The sequence below is a fragment of the Scyliorhinus torazame genome, chromosome 6 (genome assembly GCF_047496885.1).
Source record: "Scyliorhinus torazame isolate Kashiwa2021f chromosome 6, sScyTor2.1, whole genome shotgun sequence".
NCBI classification, from domain to species: domain Eukaryota; kingdom Metazoa; phylum Chordata; class Chondrichthyes; order Carcharhiniformes; family Scyliorhinidae; genus Scyliorhinus; species Scyliorhinus torazame.
The window spans coordinates 316,807,273-316,830,596 of record NC_092712.1 but is presented as its reverse complement, the minus strand read 5'-3'; the positions used below and the strand labels follow the sequence as shown (position 1 = coordinate 316,830,596).

Here is a 23,324-nt window from a genome sequence, read left to right as displayed (position 1 = left end):
TGTGGAATTTGCGACCAAAACGTAGCTGAGGCCAAAACATTCGATGTTTTCAGGAAGCGGTTAGATATTGCTCATGGGACGAAAGGGATCGAAGGATACGGGGAGGGGGGAGGGTGAGAATTGGGGGGGGTCGGAGATAGGAAGAGGCTACTGAGTTGTATGATGAGCCACGATCATAATGAATGGCTGAGCAGGCTTGAAGGGCCGAATGGCCTACTCCTGCCCTATTTTCTATGTTTCTAGATAAATACTGTGGCTACAAGAGCAGGACAGAGCCTGGAAATGTTGTGATGAGTATCTCACCTCCTGACCCCCAAAGGCTTGTCCACCATCGACAAGGCACAAGCCAGGAGGGTGATGGAATACTCTCCACTTGGTTGGATGAGCGCAGCTCCAACAACACTCAAGAAGCTCAACACCATCTAAGACAAAACAGCCGCATGATAGGCACCCCTTAACTACCTCCACTACCTTAAACACTCACTCCCTCCACCACTGACGCACAATGGCGACAGTGTGGACCATCTACAAGATGCACTGCAACAATCCATCAGGGCTCCTTGAACTGAACCTTCCAAACCCACAACCTCTACCACCTAGAAGGACAAGGGTAGCAAATGCTGAGGGACACAACCACCTGTAGGTTTCTCTCAAAGTCGAAGCAGCACGGTGGCGCAGTAGTTAGCACTGCTGCCTCACGGCGCCGAGGTCCCAGGTTCGAATCCCGGCCCTGGGTCACTGTCCGTGTGGAGTTTGCCCATTCTCCCCGTGTTTGCGTGGGTTTCGCCCCCACAACCCAAAGATGTGCAGGGTAGGTGGATTGGCCATGCTAAATTGTCCCTTAATTGGAAAAATTTAATTGGGTACTCTAAGTTTATTTTTTAAAAGTCCCTCTCAAAGTCACTCACCATCCTGACTTGGAAATATGTCACTTTCACTGTTGCTGTGTCAAATTCCTGAAATCCCCTCCCTCAGAGAACAATGCATGTGCCTGCACCACATGGTAGCAGCGGTTCAAGGAGGTGTTTCACCGCCACCTTAAGGGCAATTAGGGATGGGCAATAAGTGTAGGTTTGGCCAGCGATGCTCATATTCCACGAATGATTGAAAATAAAGACCAACTTTCTTTATCTGTATGGCTCAGGTTTTTTTTTGAGTTAGCAGTCGAGCTGTTTAATGCATTTTTAATCTTCATTGCAAGTGTACTCTTTTGTCAGAGAACAAAGTGTTAAGACGTAGATACATGTCCATAATTACTCTTGTGACAAGTCCTCAATCTTGAAAGCAACTATCCATGTAATGCACTCTCAATTGAGACGAGACGAGAGTAGAATGTAATCAAGGCTTTATTACACAGAGATGTGTGGCCTCCTACAGCAGCTGACGAAATGGCTGCTGTTCGGAGAGCACACACATTTATACTCTGCCTCCTGGGCGGAGCCAGCAGGCAGGGATCTACCCCCGTACCTGTAGTACAGGGGCCTTACCGTAATACCCATATATACAATAGAATACAACAGTGGTGACTACCACATTCACCCGCTGTTAAAAATGAGTCCAGCGGGGGTGGTGGAAAACTATATACAAACAGATTGGTTTTAATATTACCGAGAAGGTTACAAATTTAGACGATCCGGTGCCTTGATCTGTCGTTGAGAGGCCGCAGTGCTGGTGGTGACTCAGGCGTCGGCTTGGCAGGATCGTGTCGAAATCCTCTTCATCCCCGGGTGGGAGCAAGGGGAGGACGGATTGACCTGGAATGGGGGCTGCGGTGGGGTGCGCCAGGGGAGGGGAGGGTGGCGCCGGGGCGGGGGGTGGGGGGGGGACCCAGCTGTTGCCAGATCCCTGAGCGAGACTGTGTCTTGGCGGCCGTCGGGGTACGCTCCATAGGCGTACTGCGGGTTCGCATGGAGTAGCTGTACCCTCTCAACCAACGGGTCCACCTTGTGGAGCCGCACGTGCTTGCGGAGGAGAACGGGTCCTGGAGCTGCCAGTCACGTTGGGAGCGAAACTCCAAAGGTGGACTTACTGGGGAAGGCGAAGAGACGTTGATGGGGGGTTTCGTTGGTCGCGGTGCACAGGGGCGACCGAATGGTGTGAAGTGCCTCGGGAAGGTCCTCCTGCCAGCGGGAGGCTGGGAGATTTCTGGACCATAGGGCCAGCTGGACGGCCCTCCAGACCGTCCCCTTCTCCCGCTCCACCTGCCCGTTTCCCCTGGGGTTGTAGTTGGTCGCCTGCTCGAGGCAATACCCCTGTTGAGCAGGTACTGGTGCAGCTCCTCGCTCATAAATGAGGATCCCCGGTCGCTGTGGACGTAGGCGGGGAAACCGAACAGAGCGAAGGTGGTGTTGAGGGCTTTGATGACGGTTGGAGACGTCATATCGGGGCATGGGACGGCGAAGGGGAATCGGGAATACTCGTCGACCACATTAAGAAAGTACTTGTTGCGGTCAGTGGAGGAGAGGGGCCCTTTGAAGTCCACGCTGAGGCGTTCAAAGGGGCGGGAGGCCTTCACCAGGCACGCATGGTCTGGCCGGTAGAAGTGCGGTTTACACTCCACGCAGACCTGGCAGTCTCTGGTGACAGCCCTGACTTCCTCGATGGAGTAGGGCAGATCGCGGGCCTTAATGAAGTGGTAAAAGCGGGTGACTCCCGGGTGACAGAGATTGTCGTGCAGGGTCCGGAGTCGGTCCACTTGTGTGCTGGCACAGGTACCTTGGGACAGGGCACCGGGGGGTTCGTTGACTTACTGGGGCGATACAAAATCTCGTAATTGTAGGTGGAGAACTTGATTCTCAACCTCAAGATTTTATTCTTTTTGATCTTACCCCACTGTGTGTTGTTAAACATGAAGGCAACCGACCGTTGGTCAGTGAGGAGAGTGAATCTCCTGCCGGCCAGGTAATGCCTCCAATGTCGCACAGCTTCAACGATCGCTTGGGCCTCCTTTTCGACGGAGGAGTGCCGTATTTCGGAGGCATGGAGGGGAGGGAAAAGAATGCCACGGGCCTGCCTGCTTGGTGGCGGCCAGAGCGACATCTGATGCATCGCTCTCAACTTGGAAGGGGAGCGTCTCGTCGACTGCGTGCATCGCGGCCTTGGCGATGTCGGCCTTGATACAGTTGAAGGCCTGGTGAGCCTCGGCTGTCAATGGGAATCCGATGGAGTGGATGAGTGTGCAGGCCTTGTCCGCATAGTCAGGGACCCACTGGGTGTAGTACGAAAAGAACCCCAGGCATCGTTTGAGGGCCTTGGGGCAGTGGGGGAGGGGGAGTTCCATGAGGGGGCGCATGCGATCGGGTTCGGGCTCTAGAACTCCGTTCTGAACCACATAGCCGAAGATGGCTAATCGGTTCGTGCTGAACACACACTTCTCCTTATTGTAAGTTAGGATGAGGAGGAGTGTGGCGGTGTGGAGAATTTGGAAAGGTTAGCGTCGTGGTCCTGCTGGTCGTGGCCGCAGGTGGTGACGTTGTCCAGGTACGGGAAAGTGGCCCGCAGCCCGTACCGGCCAACCATTCGGTCCATCTCCCGTTGGAAGACTGAGACGCCACCCCGTTGGTGACACCAAAGGGAACCCTAAGGAAATGGTAAAGGCGGCCATCTGCTTCAAACGCAGTGTATGGGCGGTCCGCCTTACGGATGGGGAGCTGGTAGTGGGCAGATTTCAGGTCCACTGTCGAGAAGACCCGGTACTGTGCAATCTGATTGACCATATCGGATATGCGTCAAGCTGCGTGTACTGATTGATGGTCTGACTGTAGTCAACGACCACCCTGTTTTTCTCCCTGGTTTTCACCACTACCACTTGGGCTCTCCAGGGCCTGTTGCTGGCCTCGATGATACTTTCCCGCAGCAGCCGCTGGACCTCAGACCTGATGAAGGTCCTGCCTTGGGCGCTGTATCGTCTGCTCCTGGTGGCGACGGGTTTGCAATCCGGGGTGAGGTTTGCAAACAGGGAAGGTGGGCCATCCTTAAGGGGCTCGAGGCCGCAAACAGTAAGGGGTGGTAGGGGACCGTCAAATTTCAGGGATAGGCTCTGGAGGTTGCACTGGAAGTCCAGGCCGAGTAGCAAGGCAGCGCAGAGGTTGGTGAGGACGTAGAGCCAGAAGCCGCTGAACTCTACGCCCTGGATGGTGAGGGTGGCGATGCAGTACCCCCGGATCACCACGGAGTGGGATCCGGAGGCCAGGGAGATTCTTTGGTTAGCAGGGTGTACCGCGAGGGAGCAGCGCCTTACCGTATCGGGGTGGATGAAGCTCTCAGTGCTCGCAGAGTCCAGAAGGCAGGATATCTCGTGCCCGTCGACCTTCACCTTTGTCGAAGCGGTCGCGAGGTTGTGCGGTCAGACTGGTCGATCGTGACCAAGGCGAGACGCGGCTGGTCATCGGCTGTTGCAGGCGATGAGCAGCCCGATGAGGTGCCCGACAGGCAGGGGTCCTGAGGCGGGTAAGATGGCGGCGCCCATGGGCCGCACGTGTCCTGGGGCAGGCAAGATGGCGGTGCCCATTGGTTCTGAGGCAAGCAAGATGGCGGCGCCCACTGGCCGCACATGGGGGGTGCCGGGACAATAGCGACGATTGAGCGGGCCTGGCACACTGCAGCGAAATGTCCCTTCTTGCCACAGGCCTTGCAGAACGCGTCTCGCATTAGCAGGTTCGAATGTTCAGTGGCCGAAACGGCCTGGCAGTCACAGTCTCTCACCAGGGCGAGCAGGGCATGCCAGAAATCTTCCACAGACTCACTGGGAGGTTAATGCCACATGGATAGGAGGTGCCTGGCATAGATCTTGTTGGTCTGCTGAGCGTAATTCTCCTTCAGTAGCGCCATGGCCTCTGCGTAGGTAGGCGCGTCCTGGACGAGGGGAAAGACATCGGAGCTCAGCCGCGTGTACAGAATCTGGGGCTTCTGTGCGTCTGAGATTGGGTCACTATCAATTACGACGAGACGAGAGTAGAATGTAATCGAGGCTTTATTACACAGAGATGTGTGGCCTCCTACAGCAGCTTATGAAATGGCTGCTGTTCGGAGAGCACACACATTTATACTCCGCCCCCTGGGCGGAGCCAGCAGACAGGGATCTACCCCCGTACCTGTCGTACAGGGGCCTTACCGTAATACCCATATATACAATATAATACAACAGTGGTGACTACCACACCATGTTAGAAACATTCTCACAAAGGAGAGTGAGAGGAATAATAGGAGGGTAAGTTTTCACAAAACAGTCCTAGGCAACTTCTAGAGACCGGTGTTATATATTTTATATTTCTGACCAATGCAGAAATGACACTAGTTTTGATGTGTGCAACAGGTTTTATTTACAGTGCTTTAAAATGTCTGCTCCATGCCTCAGATCTGGCTTCCAGTTTCTACAGGTGGCTTACTTTACCTGAGTCCACAGCCAGGCTTAACTAATCAAGCACAGTGAGCATCAATTGCAAACAGACTCACATAATCAAATACTGAGCAACTGATCACTGGACGGTTACAGAGCAGCACTTACAGAGGCTTAATGTCAGAAAATGCTACAGGTCCAAGGGGAAAATATTGGAAATAGCTGGAACGTTAGCCTAAATAGGCACAAAACAAACCGCAAAATTATGCTGCAACTAACTCGTGGCTGGAATAAGAGAGCAATACATTCAGCCAGGAAACTGGTTGCTGGAAGCGAGTCCGACATAGAAGTTGTCTGCGTTTGCATTAGGGGATCAACCAAGTGCAAAAGCGTCAAAAACATCCATCTTTTGGAAATGGGTGATATATTATATTTATAAGTTAGATAAATTGTTTTTCTGATTTGATCTTTTTCAGTTACTCCATTGATCGACATACTGATCTGGACAGATATTTCAACATAAACTCTGCCAATGGATCAATCGTTACGTTAAAACCACTTGACCGGGAAGAGATGGCGTGGCACAATATTACTGTCATAGCAACCGAGACGGGTAAGCTTCAATATGGCTGCTATTTCGCTTCAGGTTTTTTTTCTGCATTGTCTCTCTACTTGGCCAAGGATGTTTAGATTAGTCTTGGGCAAACAACAGGCTGTTTTTTAATTTTCAGACAGAGTATTATTGAGTCCCTTGGCACGAACCTTGCCTTGCTCAAGCATTTCCCTCCACCTGAGGAATACTTCCAGCTTCTGGCCAAGCCTGGGTAAAATGCTTGCCAAAATATGTGGTCAAACCCCACTGGAGAGCGAACAGTCGCATCAACATAACATGAATGAGTTTGTAGTGACTGCCACACAGTGTATGTGCTGACGGATGAAGGGAACTAGGGGTGGCCACGCATTAATCCCAAATCTTCCACCACAGAAGCCTGCAGTAACACCAAGACGCTGTTGATGCGCAAATCCTTCAGGAAAAAGAGAGAACGATAATAATAAAGCACGCACAGTAGTTTTTTTAAAATACATACTTTTAGGCTCTGTAAAACCCCAGTGGCATGCCAATGAATTATTTCTCAGTAAAGCTCGCTTGTGAAACTTCCATGTCAGGTGCATTTTAAGTAGGATTTAAATAAAACCTCAGCGAGGGAGCTGAAATTTCTGATCATGTCCGTTTGGATTGCGAAAAGCACCCAACCGGACAGCTTCATCTCTGTGTCCAGATTTGGCTTGTTTCTGGAGGCACATACTGCCTGCACATTGTGCGCAATGTGTGGTGATGAATTAAGAGAATTGCTTCGGAAGCCTAACCTCCTACATTTAAGTGTACTGACTTTAAGCATGCATGGTAGAATACTGACACGAAACCACAAAATAAAGTGACAACACTCCATCAAGGATGATGGAAAAACACATTAGCCAAGGGAAAAGGACTGAGAAGGTGAATGGGACTATTTGTCTAGATATGAACTTCCATACATCTCTGCATATATCATGTTAACTTTTTTCCCTTATGGATTCTCTTGTTCATACTTATAGTGCAATCTCTGTAAATGTGTCACGCTGCAATTATATCCTCCCGCCAGTGGTGCTGCTACAGCTCCTCAGTTCTTGGACCTGAGGCCAAAATGTCGTCATTCCTGAAGACACGGAACTAGGTGGGAATGAGAGTAGTGAGGATGCAAACGGGATTTAGACAGGCGAAGTGAGTAGGCATGAACGTGGCAGAAGGAATATAACGTGGAAAAATGTGAAGTTATCTACTTGGATAGGAAGAACAGAAACACAGAATATTTCTTAAACGCTGAGTGGTTGGAAAGTATTGAGTTCCAAAGGGACCTGTGCATCCTTGTTCATGAGTCACTGGAAGCCAGCATGCATTTGCAAAAAGAAATTAGGAAGTCAAATGGTATGTTGGTCTTTATTGCAAGGGGATTTGAATCATAGAATCCCTACCAATTACCACTCCAGAAATGAGTTTCAGAAGGAAGCCATTCGGCCCATCGAGTCTACACCGACCCTCTGAAAGAGCATCCTACCTAGGCCCACTCCCCTGCCCTATCCCTGTAACCCCATAGCGCAACCTAACATTTGGACTCAAAGGGATACTTTAGGATGTCCAATCCACCTAACCTGCACATCTTTGGACTGTGGGAGGAAACCAGAGCACCCGGAGGAAACCCACGCAGACACGGGGAGGAAGTGCAGACTCCACACAGTCTTGCTGAAACTGTAAAGAGGCTTGCTGGTACCACAGCTGAAATGTTTTGTCCAGATTTAGTCCCCTTATCTAAGGAGGGATCTCCTTGCCATAGAGGTCATGCAATGAAGATTCACCAGACTGATTCCTGGGAGGGTGGGATTGTTCTATGAGGAGAGAATGAGGAGATTGGTTCGATATTGGCCACAGTTTAGAAGAGTGAAAGGTGATCTCATTGAAACGCACAAACTTCTTACAGGGCTTGGACAGGGTAGATGCAGAAAGGATGTTTCTGGGGATGTGGGGGATCTAGGACCAGGGGTCACCGTCTCAGAGTAAGAGGCAGGCCATTCAAGACTGAGATGAGGAGAGACTTTTTCTATCAGATGGTGGTGAATCTTTGGAATTCTCTACCCCACAGGCTTTGAGTATACGCAAGACAGAAATCAATAGATTTCTAGATATTTAAGAAATCAAGGGATTTGGGTATAGTACGGGAAAATGGTTTTGTAGTAGAAGATCTGGCATAATCCAGTTGAATGGCAGAACAGGCTTGAGGGGCTGAATGGCCTACTCCTGTTTCTATTTCCTATATTTCAGCCCAGCAGTTACGCTAACCATAATTTCCCAAAGTTCCCAAAGGGGCAGCATGGTAACACAGTGGCCAGCACAGTTGTTTCACAGTTGCATGGTCCCGGGTTCGATTCCCGGCTTGGGTCACTGTCTGTGCGGAGTCTGCACTTCCTCCTCGTGTCTGCGTGGGTTTCCTCCGGGTGCTCTGGTTTCCTCCCACAGTCCAAAGGTGTGCAGGTTAGGTGGATTGGCCATGCTAAGTTGTCCTTAGTGTCAGAAAAAAAAGGTTATGTGGGGTGACTGGGTTACGGGGATAGGGTGGAGGCGTGGGTTTAAGTGGGGTGCTCTTTCCAAGGGCCAGTGCAGACTCGATGGGCCAAATGGCCTCCTTCTGCACTGTAAATTCTATGACATTTCATCAAAATACATTGAATTATGCAATTTAGCTTTGAATAATGTTATAAAGTGTTATACGAAACTAAGAATGGAATATATGGCTTTAAACAGGGAACTACATTACATCTAGATTCCCAGAGTTTAATTATTTCCTTCATTCTCGCCCTGCTTGAACTTCACACTACATTTTACCTTGGATTTTTTGGCCGTAACAGTGATCTTTTACAATATTGAAGACAATGATTCAGAATCTCACGATTTTCATTTCCATTGAAGTAAATGGTTGACCAACTTGCCTCAATAAGTATTGATGGTTTGGAAAAGGTTCAAGGCTGAATCATTCTTGCCATTTGGATATCAGTGCCAATCACGAGCTTTGAGGGTAAATTTCCAATCCCGGTGTGGAGCGTCGGAGTGAAGGAACCCATCCCAGGAAACTGCAGGCCCCTCGTCCATAATTTTCCGTCTCTTCTAATGGTTGTACCGTTGTCAGTTGGCTTCCAGATTTGGCTTGTGTCTGAGGACAGCGTTTCAAAATGTGGGGAATGCACTACCTCAGAGCGGTGGAGACCGACTCAACTGTAACTTTCAAAAGGTGCTAGTATCATGGGAGTGTTCCTTTCAGAGAGGTTTTTGTCTTATCACGTGGCTTTAGCGATGTAATTGTCTGGGTGGAGCTGGGCTGTGGGCTGTTTTTGGTTTCGCTTTCACATTTGGCTGCTGTGGACTCAGACTGAGAACTGAAATGTTTTGGCCAGTCTCTGTCCAGTTTCATTTTAAATATCTGTTCCAATAAAAATCACCTTGGTGGTGGCTTTAGATATAGTTTGTTTTTCGGAAGGATTTAAACCTGCTGGTGAGACGGGGTCAGAATCTCAGGAAAAGCCAGACATATTGAAGTGAGAATGCAGAGTGCTGGGCCACGCCCTTAAGGGATTTTTTGGTTAATGGGATTTTGTTTTTGAATTGGAACAGTTAAGGGGAAATTCATTAAGTGTTGTACATAGATTACTGTAGCTGGGGGGTGTCTTTATGTTTTTAATTGATAAAAATTCTTACTGTGTGTTTTTATAAATGTTAACTAATTTCTTGGAATAAAGCATGTTTGATTAAAGTGTGTGGGAAGTCTGATGGATCACAACTGAAGGGAAGGCTCTTGTGCTCATCCTAGCCAAATTCAACAAAACGTTATAGGTCAGGTGAACTCCATAATACACATTGGAGTTTTAAAACCCTGGCCCATAACAACAGTGTGAAGAGAAAAGAATTGTAGGGCTACAGGGGAAAGGTGGGAGAGTGAAACTAGCTGGGTTGCTCTTGCAGAGAACCACTATGGACTCAATGGGCTGATTGGCCTCCTTCCACACTATAACCGTTCAGTGATTCTGCAATTCAGTGTGACTGCAACTGCTGCTGGCAATGTGAATAACACGAGGAGAAGAATTGAGTTTTACGTGACTTGCGACATTGAATTAATTTGAAGATGTTCACAGTCGCCCATGAGTTTCGTGCTCTGGGTACCGGCGATCTTTGCATCTGACTTACCCACTCCATGGTGTCCCGTAGCTCTCAATGCCTTGCGCAGCCCAGAGACACAGGCTAGCGTGAAGAGTGCTGAAACTTAAAACTCTCACCTTCAGTAAAAGCAGCAGCAGAGGCAGCTGATCTGCCAGCTGGGATTAAAGTGCTGGCTCTCTCACCAGGCACACATATGACTAACATCTAACTTTCCATTCCAGCTTCAAGCCTCCCCTCCCCCACAAGCAAAAACTAAATGCCCGATTTGAATTACTGCCTTTGAACAGGCAGCCTCTGATCTCACATTGCATATGAGGAATTTAATAGCAATAAACTTGTACATTTATGAATTCAGCCTTAGTTCGAAAAGATCCACAATTGTGGTAGGTTTAAATTTTCAAATAATCAGCCTACAAATGGTGCAATCTCTGCTTTGGGAAATGATGTGTAGAAAATCTGGTACTTTGGGTTTAATCTTTAATGAATCATTTGACTTGTGTACACCAACTTTTCATGTTTGGTACCGTGAAGCCCTGGGATTCCCGGAATCGGACAGAATGGAAATCCTGATTTCTCCCAGGGCAGAACGGGAAATTTCGACCAGCAATTGGTTCCACTGGGATTCTACCCCATTTCGGATGAGGGGCCAGTGGAGGCTTTCCTTCTCCTTGGGCAGCACGGTAGCACAGTGGTTAGCACTTCACAGCGCCAGGGTCCCAGGTTCGATTCCCGGCTCGGGTCACTGTCTGTGCGGAGTCTGCACGTTCTCCCCGTGTGTGCGTGGGTTTCCTCTGGGTGCTCCGGTTTCCTCCCACAAGTCCTGAAAGACATGCTGCTAGGTAATTTAGACATTCTGAATTCTCCCTCTGTGTACCCGAACAGGCACCGGAGTGTGGTGACTCGGGGTGTTTCACTGTAACTTCATTGCAGTGTTAATATAAGGCAACTAGTGACAATAAAGATTATTATTATTATGGGCAGTACCCTCTTCATCAGTGTCAACAATACCACTGCCAAGAGCTGGCAGGAGCATCACTAAAAACCCTGGTATCGATGCCAAAATTATGCTCAGATGAAATCTGCCTCGATCCTTCATTAATTACATTGTAGGCCATCTTGACTTGCATCTACTTTTGCTTATTTGCAGTTTTGGAAAACTCAAGGCAAACAAGTCGCGTGCCAGTCCTAATCAAAGTTTTAGACGTCAATGACAACGCTCCAGAGTTTCCCATGGTTTATGAGACCTTTGTCTGTGAAAATGCAAAGGCTGGCCAGGTAAGCTATTTTCAATGTTGGAAGACTAGAGTTGAGACGTAGATAGCTTGACTACCCCATCATTCCCACCAAGCTGCCTTGCTGCCCACTTTACTGCCACGTAACCAGGAGGGCCATTCATTCGTACCATGCTGACACGCTCCTTGTTTCATGCACTTTTTAAGCCTCTCAATCCACCTGCGACACTTCTCGCTTGCCAATGTTCCAAATTATCCACACCTGCATCTAACAGTAATTAGAGAAACACCGTTTTCATTAAGGCATTATCACCCTAGACTGGCTGTTACCATAGAAACGGGGCTACTCATACTTTTTTTGAAGAATAAAGGGATTAAGGGTTATGGTGTTCGGAGCTGAGTTCACAAAAGATCAGCCATGATCTCATTGAATGGCGGAGCAGGCTCGAGGGGCCAGATGGCCTACTCCTGCTCCTAGTTCTTATGTTCTTATGTTCTACCCTAAACTATGACCGAGTCGTAGGCAACCATTTTGGCAGCAATATGATAAATTCCCCAAAACAAACTTAATTATCTTTCAACTGAAACGAGAAGAAACAGTTCGAAATCGAACTGGAAGGAATTGAATTAAAATTGTTTTAATATCAAAGTAGAATGTATGAAAAGAAAAGTTGTGTTTACTGAACTTTAATTGACTTGTACATACATTTGTTGCTATTTATTTAAGGCTCAGGATGTGACACATTATAATGGAGATACATGTCTTCTGTTTGTAGTCAGTGGCTGGAATTTTATGTAAGGGTACATGTTTTAGCCACTTCAACGATAACACAGAGAATCACCTACAGTGCAGAAGGAGGCCAGTTGTACCATCGAGTCTATACCGACCCACTGGAAGAGTACCCTACCTAGGCCCACTCGCCAGACCCACTCCCCTGCTCTATACCCATAACCCTGTATCTCTACCAACCTTTGGACACTAAGGGCAATTCAGCATGGCCAATCCACCTAACCTGCACATCTTTGGACTGTGGGAGGAAACCGGAGCACCCGGAGGGAACCCACGCACACACGGGGAGAACGTGCAGACTCCGCACAGGCAGCCATCCAAAGTCGGAATTGAACCCGGGTCCCTGGAGATGTGAGGCAGCAGTGCTAACCACTGTGCCAGCCTATTTGTACAGTGTGCCTCAAGCTGCATCCAAGGGGAGCAACGCCAACTGTACCCATCTAATCATTTCCATATTAACCAACCCTGGGATCTTCTAAGCAACAATAGTTATTCTCAGGATGTATAGTGCTGGCCAGGTTGGTATTTATTGCCCATGTTTAATTGTCCTTGGGAAGGTGATAGTGGGGCTCCTTCCTGGGAATCATGGCAGTCTGGAAGGGGAGGTTTCACCCGCAGTGCTATTAGGGTCGGAGCTCCTGAGCTCCAGGATTTTGACTATGATAGTGAAGGGACAGTGAAATATTTCCGAGTCAGGATGTTGTACACCTTGGTGGGGAGCTTGAAGGTGATGGTATCTCATGTACGTCTCACCCTTGTCCACCTGGGAGATGGAGGTCACAGGTTTGGAAGGATGCTTGGCGAGTCACTGCAGTGCATCTAGTATATGGTACACTCTGAAGTGACTGTACGCCAGTGGTGGATGGAGTGAATGTTTAAGTTGACGAATGAAGCGCTGATCAAGCGGGCTGCTCTGTCCTGGATAATTTTGAGCTACTTCAGTGTTGCTGTCGATGCACTCACTCAGGCAGGTGGAGAGGGGCCTGGATTCTCCTGTCAGCGTGAATCACTCCTGGTCTCCGCTGGTGCGAGGAGCTGGGGCTGGTAGGCGAGTCTCTCCCCTTCACCATACTAATTTAAGCATGGGGGAGAGCTCACAGAATTCTGTTGGAATCCCGGTATCGGGCCGCCATTTTGAGCGGGTGCCCGATACTGGGGTCCGACGGCTGGCTCCCCCTCCCCCCACATCTCAAATCCTGCCTCCCCCACCCACCACAGGAATAACGGGTCATCTCCCCACAGCATGCACACATGAGGGTGACCCGATCTCTCCCGGCCCCCAATATAACCCTCAACATATCCCCCAATCAGACCCCCCAAATCAAAGACCCCCTAACAGAGACCCTCCTGTCAGAGAACCCCCTCAGAAACCCCCCTATCAGAGACCCCCCTATCAGAGACCCCCCTATCAGAGACCCCCTGTTAGAGAACCCCATCAGAGACACCCCCCATCAGAGACCCCACCATCAGAGACCCCCCCATCTGAAACCCCCTATCAGAGACCCCCCATCAGAGAACCCCCCCATCAGACATCCCCTGTGAGAGAGACCCCTATCAGAGATCTCCATCAGAGACCCCCCTATCAGACACCCCCCTATCAGAGACCCCATCCTGTCAGAGAGACCCCTATCAGAGATCCCCATCAGAGACCCTGCTATCAGTGATCCCACTATCAGAGCCCCCTATCAGACACCCACATCAGAGAGCCCACCCGTCAGAGAGCCCCTATCAGAGACCCCATCATCAGTCACCCCTGCTGAAAACTGAAGATTAGTCCAGGCAGTAGAGTGAAAAATCACTGCATTTTCACCTAACCTTTCCCTGCCACCTGCCGCCTCAGACAAAGGTGTTTAAAGCAGCAGCTGTTACAAGTGCCAGAGACTCCCTCAAAAACTAAATACACTTCAAAGGGTTTAAAATCCCTTGACCGCCTTTGAAATACAAATCTTCCATTCAATTTCACCCAACAATTCATTGCACGAGCCAGTGATTGACAGTTTTATTACTCCAGAGACAGCTTGTTAGGGGATGTGTTTATTTATCTTTCCCTTCACGCATGAATACATCTCAATTATCCCACTTTGATGCTAACCACAATGTTTATAAACACTCTTGCTGTGATTAACCTCTCCTCACCACATCAAAAGGAGCTAAGTGCTTTCTGCTGAGAAAGAGAGAAAATGAAAGCAGTTCTCTCTTTTGGGGGTCTTTGTTGGTATTACTTTTGGGGGGGTCACTGTTGGGGGGAACATTGTTGGGGGTGTCTCTGATGGGGGTCTCTGAATGGGGGTGTCTGATGGGGGGATTAGGGGGGTGGGTCACCCTAATGCATGCGTGCTGTGGGGGCGGGGGTTGACCCGTTATTTTCGTGGTGGGGGGAAGATGCCTCTACTTGTCAGTGGGGAGGGGCAGGATTTGTGTTGTGGGGAAGGGGCGAATTGGGCTTTCCGGCTGTTAACCAAATGGAAATGGATGCATGGGGTGGGGCCGCCGGCGGGGGTTAGGGACATCGCCAGGGCACGAAACCCGTTCTTCCCTCGATTCTCCATTCTCCACCCGATTGGGAATCCTGATACCGACATCCACTCCAACATTGCATCACAGCCTTTGTCAACGGCAGAGATGATTTGGGGAGCCAAGAGGTGATCCGCTTGCTGGATAATATTCAGCCTCTGACATTGTCCTGGCCAAGTTGCTTATATTTGTTGTATTTCTGTTCAACAGTGACTGTCCAAGAAACTGATGGTGGGAAACTTGATAATAGCAGCACCCATTGAGTGTTCCAGGTGGTCTGGCTCCCTCTTGTTGGAGATGGTTATTGATTGGCCTTTATATGACATTGATGCCAGTTATTAACTCAAGCCTGGGTGTTGTCCAAGTTTTGTTGCATGCGGGCAAGGACTGCCTCATTATCTGAAGAATTGAGAATGGAGCTGATCACTGTGTACAGTGAGTGTCATTCCTGATAGAGGGAAGGTCATTCTTACAGCAACTGAAGGTATTTGGTTCCAGGACACTGGCTTGAGGAACTCCCGTCGTGAAGTCATTGAGGGTCGGGGAAGCATTGTAGAAACCTGAGGAGTGGGGTGACAGTTGAGCATGACTCGATGCAGAATAAGATGCATGCAGCAATGTAATGTGTCATGATATTCAAACACACACATCATGATGGACACACTCACAGGCAAATCAGAGTACACAACACCACAACCAATCACAGACAAGAACACCAACCATATAAAAAGCACGAGCACGACACCTGGTGGTCGGTAGGTCTGGGGAGAAGGGAACAAGAAAGAGCTGTTAAAACACCACAAGCAGGGAACCCCCCACGTGCAGAGTGCAAAGACCAAACTGTAAATAGTAAGTTTAAATAAAGAAGCGTTGTACCATATGCAACTGTGTTGGCTCATCTGTGTGTCAGAACACCCAACACCACATGGTACAGGAGTGGATCGATACCTGCCTACTAACCTGCCATTCTGGACATGGACCACACCGGCAAACCGCAGCCGATGCAAGTCACGGGGAACCTAGGTACCAACTGGAAGCTCTACAGGCAGCGATTTGACCTGTACATCCGTGCCACCGAAAAACAGAATGTCTCGGATGACTCGAAGATTGCAATGCTCCTCTTCTACGCAGGTCCGCACGCAACCGATGTCTTCAACTTACTGGTGTTCGAAGAAGGCGAAAGCCAAGCCAAATATGACACGGTCATCCTCAAGCTGGACCAGCACTTTCAAGTTGAAGTAAATGAAAGTTTTGAAAGATACCTCTTTCAGCAACGCCTGCAAGGTAAGGAGGAGCTTTTTCAACCCTTTTTGACGCACCTCCGGATTCTAGCGCAGTCCTGCGGTTACGGCACCACCACAGAGTCCATGATCAGGGACCAGATTGTTTTTGGCGTTGCCTCTAGTGGCCTACGCCAGCAGCTTCTAAAAATGAAAAGCCTTACCTTAGCGTCTGCTGTGGAAGCCTGTGTCCTCCACGAAAATGCTACCTGCCGTTTTGCCCGATTTCAGGCGTCCGAGTTGGCACGGAGGGGGTCCCCAGCCGTCGAATCGGCAAGCCAGGCTGCCCACGACGTCGAACGCATCCAGGCCGTCGATTACTTCCCGACCCACGGCCCGGACAACAGCGGCCGCTTCCCGCACTTTTCGCGGTCTCCCGCGCAGGTGCGCGCCAAAAATAACGGCCACAACGAGGGACGCACTGCGCAGGCGCGCCCACCGCAAGATCGCACTGCGCATGCGCAGTGGCGCAACGAACGCCGTGACGTCATGACGTGCGGCAAGTGTGGAGCTCTACATTTAAAAGGGCAATGTCCAGCAAAAAACCGACAGTGCCACAGATGTGGCACGATGGGCCACTACGCAGCCCACTGTCGTTCGGCTCAACCCATGGATCTGGCGCATCCTCGACAACCTCGCAGACGAGTCAGGACCGTCCAGCCCACGCATCAAGACTTCCAGTTAAGTGATGCAGATGACCAGGATGCCTTCCGAGTTTCCGTCATAGATGTCAACAAGGTCAATGCCATCAATCCAGCCGATGAGTGGTGTGCCACCCTGACGGTCAACCGATCTCGCGTCGCCTTCCGTCTGGACACCGGCGCATCCGCCAACCTGATTGCTTACTCTGCAGTCCAGGCCATGAAGGTCAAACCACCCATCACGCCATCCCGGCTCAAGATGGTTGACTATAACGGGAACGTCATCCCGTCCATAGGATCTTGCCAGCTACAGGTGACTCACAAGAGGTACACGGCCACACTCCCCTTCGAAGTTGTCGGCTCATCAAAGGACTCGTTACTGGGCGCACAGGCGTGTAAGGTCCTTCACCTGGTACAGCGCATTATGTCTCTCTCTCCAGATGAGACATCCGACTTCCCGGATGCTGAGTTCCACGCAAATCTCCATTCCCTCCTTGCTCACAACCAGGAGGTTTTTGAAGGCATGGGGACATTGCCATACACGTACAAGATTCGACTCAGACCGGACGCCATCCCTGTCGTTCACGCACCTCGCAGGGGTCCTGCGCCACTCAAAGACCGCCTCAAGGCACAACTGCAGATTCTTCAGGACCAAGGGGTCCTATCCAGGGTCACGGAGCCCACGCCATGGGTCAGCTCCATGGTCTGTGTAAAGAAGCCCTCTGGCGAGCTCCGTATATGTATAGATCCAAAAGATCTGAATAACAACATCATGCGGGAACACTATCCCATCCCGAAACGAGAAGACCTCACCAGCGAGATGGCGCGAGCCAAAATATTCACTAAATTGGATGCGTCCAAAGGATTCTGGCAGATCCAACTGGACCCGGCCAGCCGAAGACTATGCACATTCAACACCCCTTTTGGCAGATTCTGCTACAACCGGATGCCATTCGGCATCATTTCGGCATCTGAAGTATTCCACCGCATTATGGAGCAGATGATGGAAGGCATCGAAGGGGTACGTGTATATGTGGACGATATCATCATTTGGTCCACCACTCCGCAGGAACACATGCATCGTCTACGACGTGTTTTTACCCGCATACGACAAAATGGCCTGCGTCTCAACCGTGCGAAGTGTGCCTTCGGCCAGACGGAGCTGAAATTCCTCGGGGACCACATCTCAAGGTCAGGGGTCCGTCCCGATGCAGACAAGGTTAGCGCCATCACAGCCATGCCACGACCGGCTGACAAGAAGGCTGTCTTAAGATTCCTGGGCATGGTCAACTTCCTTGGGAAGTTCATTCCCAACCTGGCTTCTCATACAACAAATATGCGCCATCTCGTAAAAAAATCGACAGAATTCAACTGGCACCAATCGCATCAGCGGGAATGGGAGGAGCTCAAGCACAAACTGGTCACGGCACCAGTGCTGGCCTTCTTTGACACGACTCGCCCTACAAAGATCTCAACAGACGCCAGCCAATCTGGTATTGGAGCGGTACTCCTGCAAAAAGACAGCACGTCATCATGGGCCCCGGTTGCGTATGCCTCACGAGCCATGACCCCTACCGAACAGCGCTACGCGCAAATCGAAAAAGAATGCCTGGGCTTGTTAACTGGACTGGACAAGTTCCATGACTATGTGTATGGCCTGCCACGATTTACGGTCGAAACTGACCACCGCCCCCTGGTCAACATCATTAACAAAGACCTGAACGACATGACTCCTCGCCTCCAGCGCATCTTACTTAAACTCAGGAGGTACGATTTTGAACTGATCTACACTCCGGGGAAGGAACTCATCGTGGCGGACACTCTTTCCCGAGCAGTGAGCACACCACCAGATGCGGAGGGGTTCGTGCGTCAAATTGAGGCACACGTAACTCTGACAGCAGCAAATCTGCCAGCTGATGATCCTAGTCTGGCCCACATACGCGCAGAGACGGCGACTGACCCCCTTCTGCAGCGAGTGATGCGCCACATGACGGAAGGGTGGCTAAAAGGGCAGTGCCCCCAGTTTTATAATGTGCGAGATGATCTCACCAACATAGACGGGGTCCTTATGAAATCACACAGGATCGTTATTCCGCACAGCGTGCGCCAGATGATTCTTCATCAACTACACGAAGGCCACTTGGGCGTCGAAAAATGCAGACGAAGGGCCCGGGAGGCGGTATATTGGCCGGGTATTAATGAAGACATAGCCAACATGGTGCTCAACTGCACAACCTGTCAGAGGTTTCAGCCGGCGCAACCTCCGGAAACACTTCTACCACACGAGATGGTGACGTCCCCCTGGGCGAAGGTGGGTGTTGACCTATTTCACGCGCTCGGCAGAGATTACATTGTTATTATAGACTACTTCTCAAACTACCCGGAAGTCATGCCTCTCCATGATCTGACGTCGTCCGCAGTCATTGGGGCCTGCAAGGAAACATTTGCTCGCTATGGCATTCCAAGGACTGTCATGTCAGACAATGGCCCTTGTTTTGCCAGCCGTGAATGGTCGTCCTTTGCCGCAGCATATGGTTTCACTCATGTGACATCCAGCCCTCTGCATCCACAATCGAACGGGAAGGCTGAAAAGGGTGTCCACATCGCCAAGCGGCTCCTGTGCAAGGCGGCTGCTGCCGGATCGGACTTTAACCTTGCCTTGCTGGCCTATCGATCGGCCCCGTTATCCACGGGTCTCTCGCCAGCGCAGCTACTAATGGGTCGCTCCCTCAGGACGACGGTACCGTCCATCCTGGCACCAACGACAGACCATGAGGCGGTTCTTCGGAACATGCAACTGCAGCGTGATCGCCAGAAAAGTCGGTACGACACACGAGCGACGGACCTGCCCCCCCTGTCCTCCGGAGACAAAGTACGCGTCCATCAACCGTATGGTGGCTGGTCAGCACCGGCCGAAGTCCTCCGACAAGTGGCTCCCCGCTCGTTCCTGGTTCGCATGCCGGATGGTTCCGTGCGTCGCCGCAATCGGCGCGCCCTTCGCCGACTTCCACGCTCACAGCCACACAGCACACACACGCCAGATCCTCAACAGGCCTCCGAGGATGACTTTGTGGAGCTGCCGCACATCACGCCCTTTCCATCGCCACCCATGGCCATGCCTGCACAGCCGCCGGTGGTTCTTGATCCACCCTTGAGGCGGTCAACCCGAACTCGTCGCAAGCCCATTAGACTGGACTTATAATACCGTTCATATGTTTAACAAGTTGCACAATTTTACATGATAACCTGTTGTTGTTTATCGTTCCAGAGGTCGTCTGACTGGACAACTGTTCAAGTTTTTTTTTCTTCTTCTCTCGTTCGCATTTATGTTATGTTATGGTACAACTTGGCTCATGTGACGCACCCGACATCGCCCCATGTACATAGTTCCGTCATATGCACATGCTGCACACGACACACACACACTCCTAGATGCACTCACAACACGATCATATTTATCACCACGTAGGCACATATCTTTGTAAAAAGGGGGGATGTCATGATATTCAAACACACACATCATGATGGACACACTCACAGGCAAATCAGAGTACACAACACCACAACCAATCACAGACAAGAACACCAACCATATAAAAAGCACGAGCACGACACCTGGTGGTCGGTAGGTCTGGGGAGAAGGGAACAAGAAAGAGCTGTTAAAACACCACAAGCAGGGAACCCCCCACGTGCAGAGTGCAAAGACCAAACTGTAAATAGTAAGTTTAAATAAAGAAGCGTTGTACCATATGCAACTGTGTTGGCTCATCTGTGTGTCAGAACACCCAACACCACATAATGGATGAGCTGAAGTTTACAAATAGTGCAGGATATTAGATTAACTTGAAGATTATTGAAATAATAAAGTAGAATAATCAGCAGCCACTGGTGCACAGTGACCAATTAATTAAGTTCCATTTTTATTGTATCAGATTCCAGGATACTTGACGGAACTTAGATTTATTGAACACTTTATTTCACTTTAAAGATATCCCAAAGTGAATCCCTTTGGTAATCATGGCAATCAATTTGCACAGAGCACAGTCCCACCAGTGTGTGACTGTAGAGTTACTGGGGCATGGTGGGTTCATAGAATCATAGAATCATAGAATGCATAGTGCAGAAGGAGGCCATTCGGCCCATCGAGTCTGCACCGACCCCTGTAAAGAGCACCCTACTTAAGCCCACGCCTCCACATTATCCCCAGCAACCCCACCTAACCTTTTTTTGGCATTAAGTGGCAATTTAGCTTGGCCAATCCACCTAACCTGCACGTCTCTGGACTGTAGGAGGAAACCGGAGCCCCCGGAGGAAACCCACGCAGACACGGAGAGAACGTGTAGCCACCCCCCAGGCAGTGACCCCAGCCGGGAATCGAACCTGGGACCCTGACGCTGTGAAGCTACTGTGCTAACCACTGTGCTGCCGTGCTGCCCTTTGTATACAAGAGGCCTGGATGAACAATCCAGAAGCAAGTGTTCCTATCTCAGCAGGGCAGCGGGAAATTTTAATTCCGTTAATTCAATAAATGTGGAATATGAACCTAGGTCAGGAACCCCGCCCCCCGGCCCCCTCTCACCGCAGTGCGGTTTCCTGCAGCCGATGAGGCAAGCCATTGGCCACCAGCAGGATCTCGCCCACTCCGCCACTGGGGATTTTGACCGTGGGGGGGGGGGGGGGGAACTTCGGCAGGGCTGGAAGCTCCCACTGGTGAAAAGACCGGAAAACCCACCCCTGGTAAACAGTGTTCATCGGGTGACTGGACAGTCATAAATACCCACCTGGTTCACCAATGCTCATTCGGAAAATCTATTGCCCTTCCCCCAACCCTTCCCCAGTCTGATCGAATGTGTTGACTCTTAATAGCCCTCTGAATTGGCAGAGAAAGTCAAGTCAGTTGTATTTCAGATGACAGTTCATTACCACCTTCTCGGGGCAATGAGCGATGGACAGTAAATGCTGGCCTAGTCAATGATGCCTACGCCCCTTGAATGAATAACAAAAAGTGAGTTGAATGATGAAGGAATCTGCTTTCTGGTGACGTTGATTGACGAATGAATGTGCGCCACATCACCGCGACACGCCAAAGGTGGTCAAAGTTTGGAACTCTCTTCTGAAAATGGCAATTGATGTTAGATCAATTGTTAATCTTCATAGAATCATAGAAGTTACAGTGCAGAAGGTGGCCATTCAGCCCATCGAGTCTGCACCAGCCCTTGGAAAGAGCACCCTATTAAACCCACGCCTCCACCATATCCCCGTAACCCAGTAAACCCAGCTAACATTTTTGAACACTAAGGGCAATTTATCACGGCCAATCCACCTAACCTGCACATCTTTGGACTGTGAGAGGAAACCGGAGCACCCAGAGGAAACCCACGCACACACGGGGAGAACGTGCAGACTCCGCACAGACAGTGAGCCAAGCCGGGAATCGAACCTGGGACCCTGGAGCTGTGAAGCAACAGTGCTAGCCACTATGCTACCATGCCGCCATCTTAAAAAAAGCTTGAAATATTCTTGATCACCAAAGGTGTTAAGGGAAATGTGGCAAAGGTGGGTACCTGTGGCAAAGGTGGGTGCATGGAGTTCAATCACCAATCAACCAGGTACTCAACGGATGGGTCACGGGGTTCGAGGGGGCTACAATGTGCATCTAGATCATGTGCCCACATTCTGGCGTTTCAGAGAACGCAGACCATAATGCCGTTAATTTACTATCAAAGCCATTGGTTTATGGTATTCGAACAAGTCAAAACCACCATTGTCATGACCTCACCCCAGCTCGCTTGGAAAAATGGACAGAATAGACAGAATCTGATAACCATGTCGTTTATTTATTGAATCAGTAGAAATTAGAAATATGAGCCAAAGTGGGATGGATTATGTTGTACTCTTGCCAGTTATTTTCATGAAAGTACTTGAGTCTGCTTAATTATTTATAAGAAACTTGTTCACTTGATTTTTCCTGGAATTCCCTGCTATTTACTTCTGTTTCTGTTGCTTTTAAGAAAGCAAATGCAATGTTGTCATTCTTCTCAAGAGGCTTGGAATATAAAAGTAGGGATGTACTTCTGAAGCTTTATAAAGCATTAGTTAGGCCCCATTTAGAATACTGTGAGAAATTTTGGGCGCCACACCTCAGGAAGGACATACTGGCACTGGAGCGGGTCCAGCGGAGATTCACACGGATGATCCCAGGAATGGTAGGCCTAACATACGATGAATGTCTGAGGATCCTGGGATTACATTCATTGGAGTTTAGGAGGTTGAGGGGAGATCTAATAGAAACTTACAAGATAATGAATGGCTTAGATAGGGTGGATGTAGGGAAGTTGTTTCCATTAGCAGGGGAGACTAGGACCCTGGGGCACAGCCTTAGAATAAAAGGGAGTCACTTTAGAACAGAGATGAGGAGAAATTTCTTCAGCCAGAGAGTGGTGGGTCTGTGGAATTCATTGCCACAGAGGGCGGTGGAGGCCGGGACGTTGAGTGTCTTTAAGACAGAAGTTGATAAAGTCTTGATTTCGCGAGGAATTAAGGGCGATGGAGAGAGAGCGGGTAAATGGAGTTGAAATCAGCCATGATTGAATGGTGGAGTGGACTCGATGGACCGAATGGCCTTACTTCCACTCCTATGTCTTATGGTCTTATGGTTTCTGTTCTCCTGAAGGTATTGACCAATGATTTATCTGAATAATGAGTACCGCCAGCCTTCACCTAAGTGACCATTCCACATACCTCGCTATTTGAACAATGAGCTTTCAATCAATTTGAATATCAGG

At 49.7% G+C, this 23,324-nt stretch overlaps 1 protein-coding gene across 4 annotated transcripts in view; it reads left to right on the top strand.

The window, feature by feature from the left end:
- Nucleotides 1-23,324, top strand: part of LOC140425627 (cadherin-6-like) — a 260,191-nt gene that overhangs the window by 201,650 nt on the left and 35,217 nt on the right. For all 4 annotated transcript variants that reach the window (XM_072510136.1, XM_072510133.1, XM_072510134.1 and 1 more), the window contains exons 8-9: nt 5,815-5,951; nt 11,230-11,357. In XM_072510136.1, coding sequence (XP_072366237.1) covers nt 5,815-5,951; nt 11,230-11,357 — 265 coding nt within the window. The remainder of the gene's footprint in view (nt 1-5,814; nt 5,952-11,229; nt 11,358-23,324) is intronic.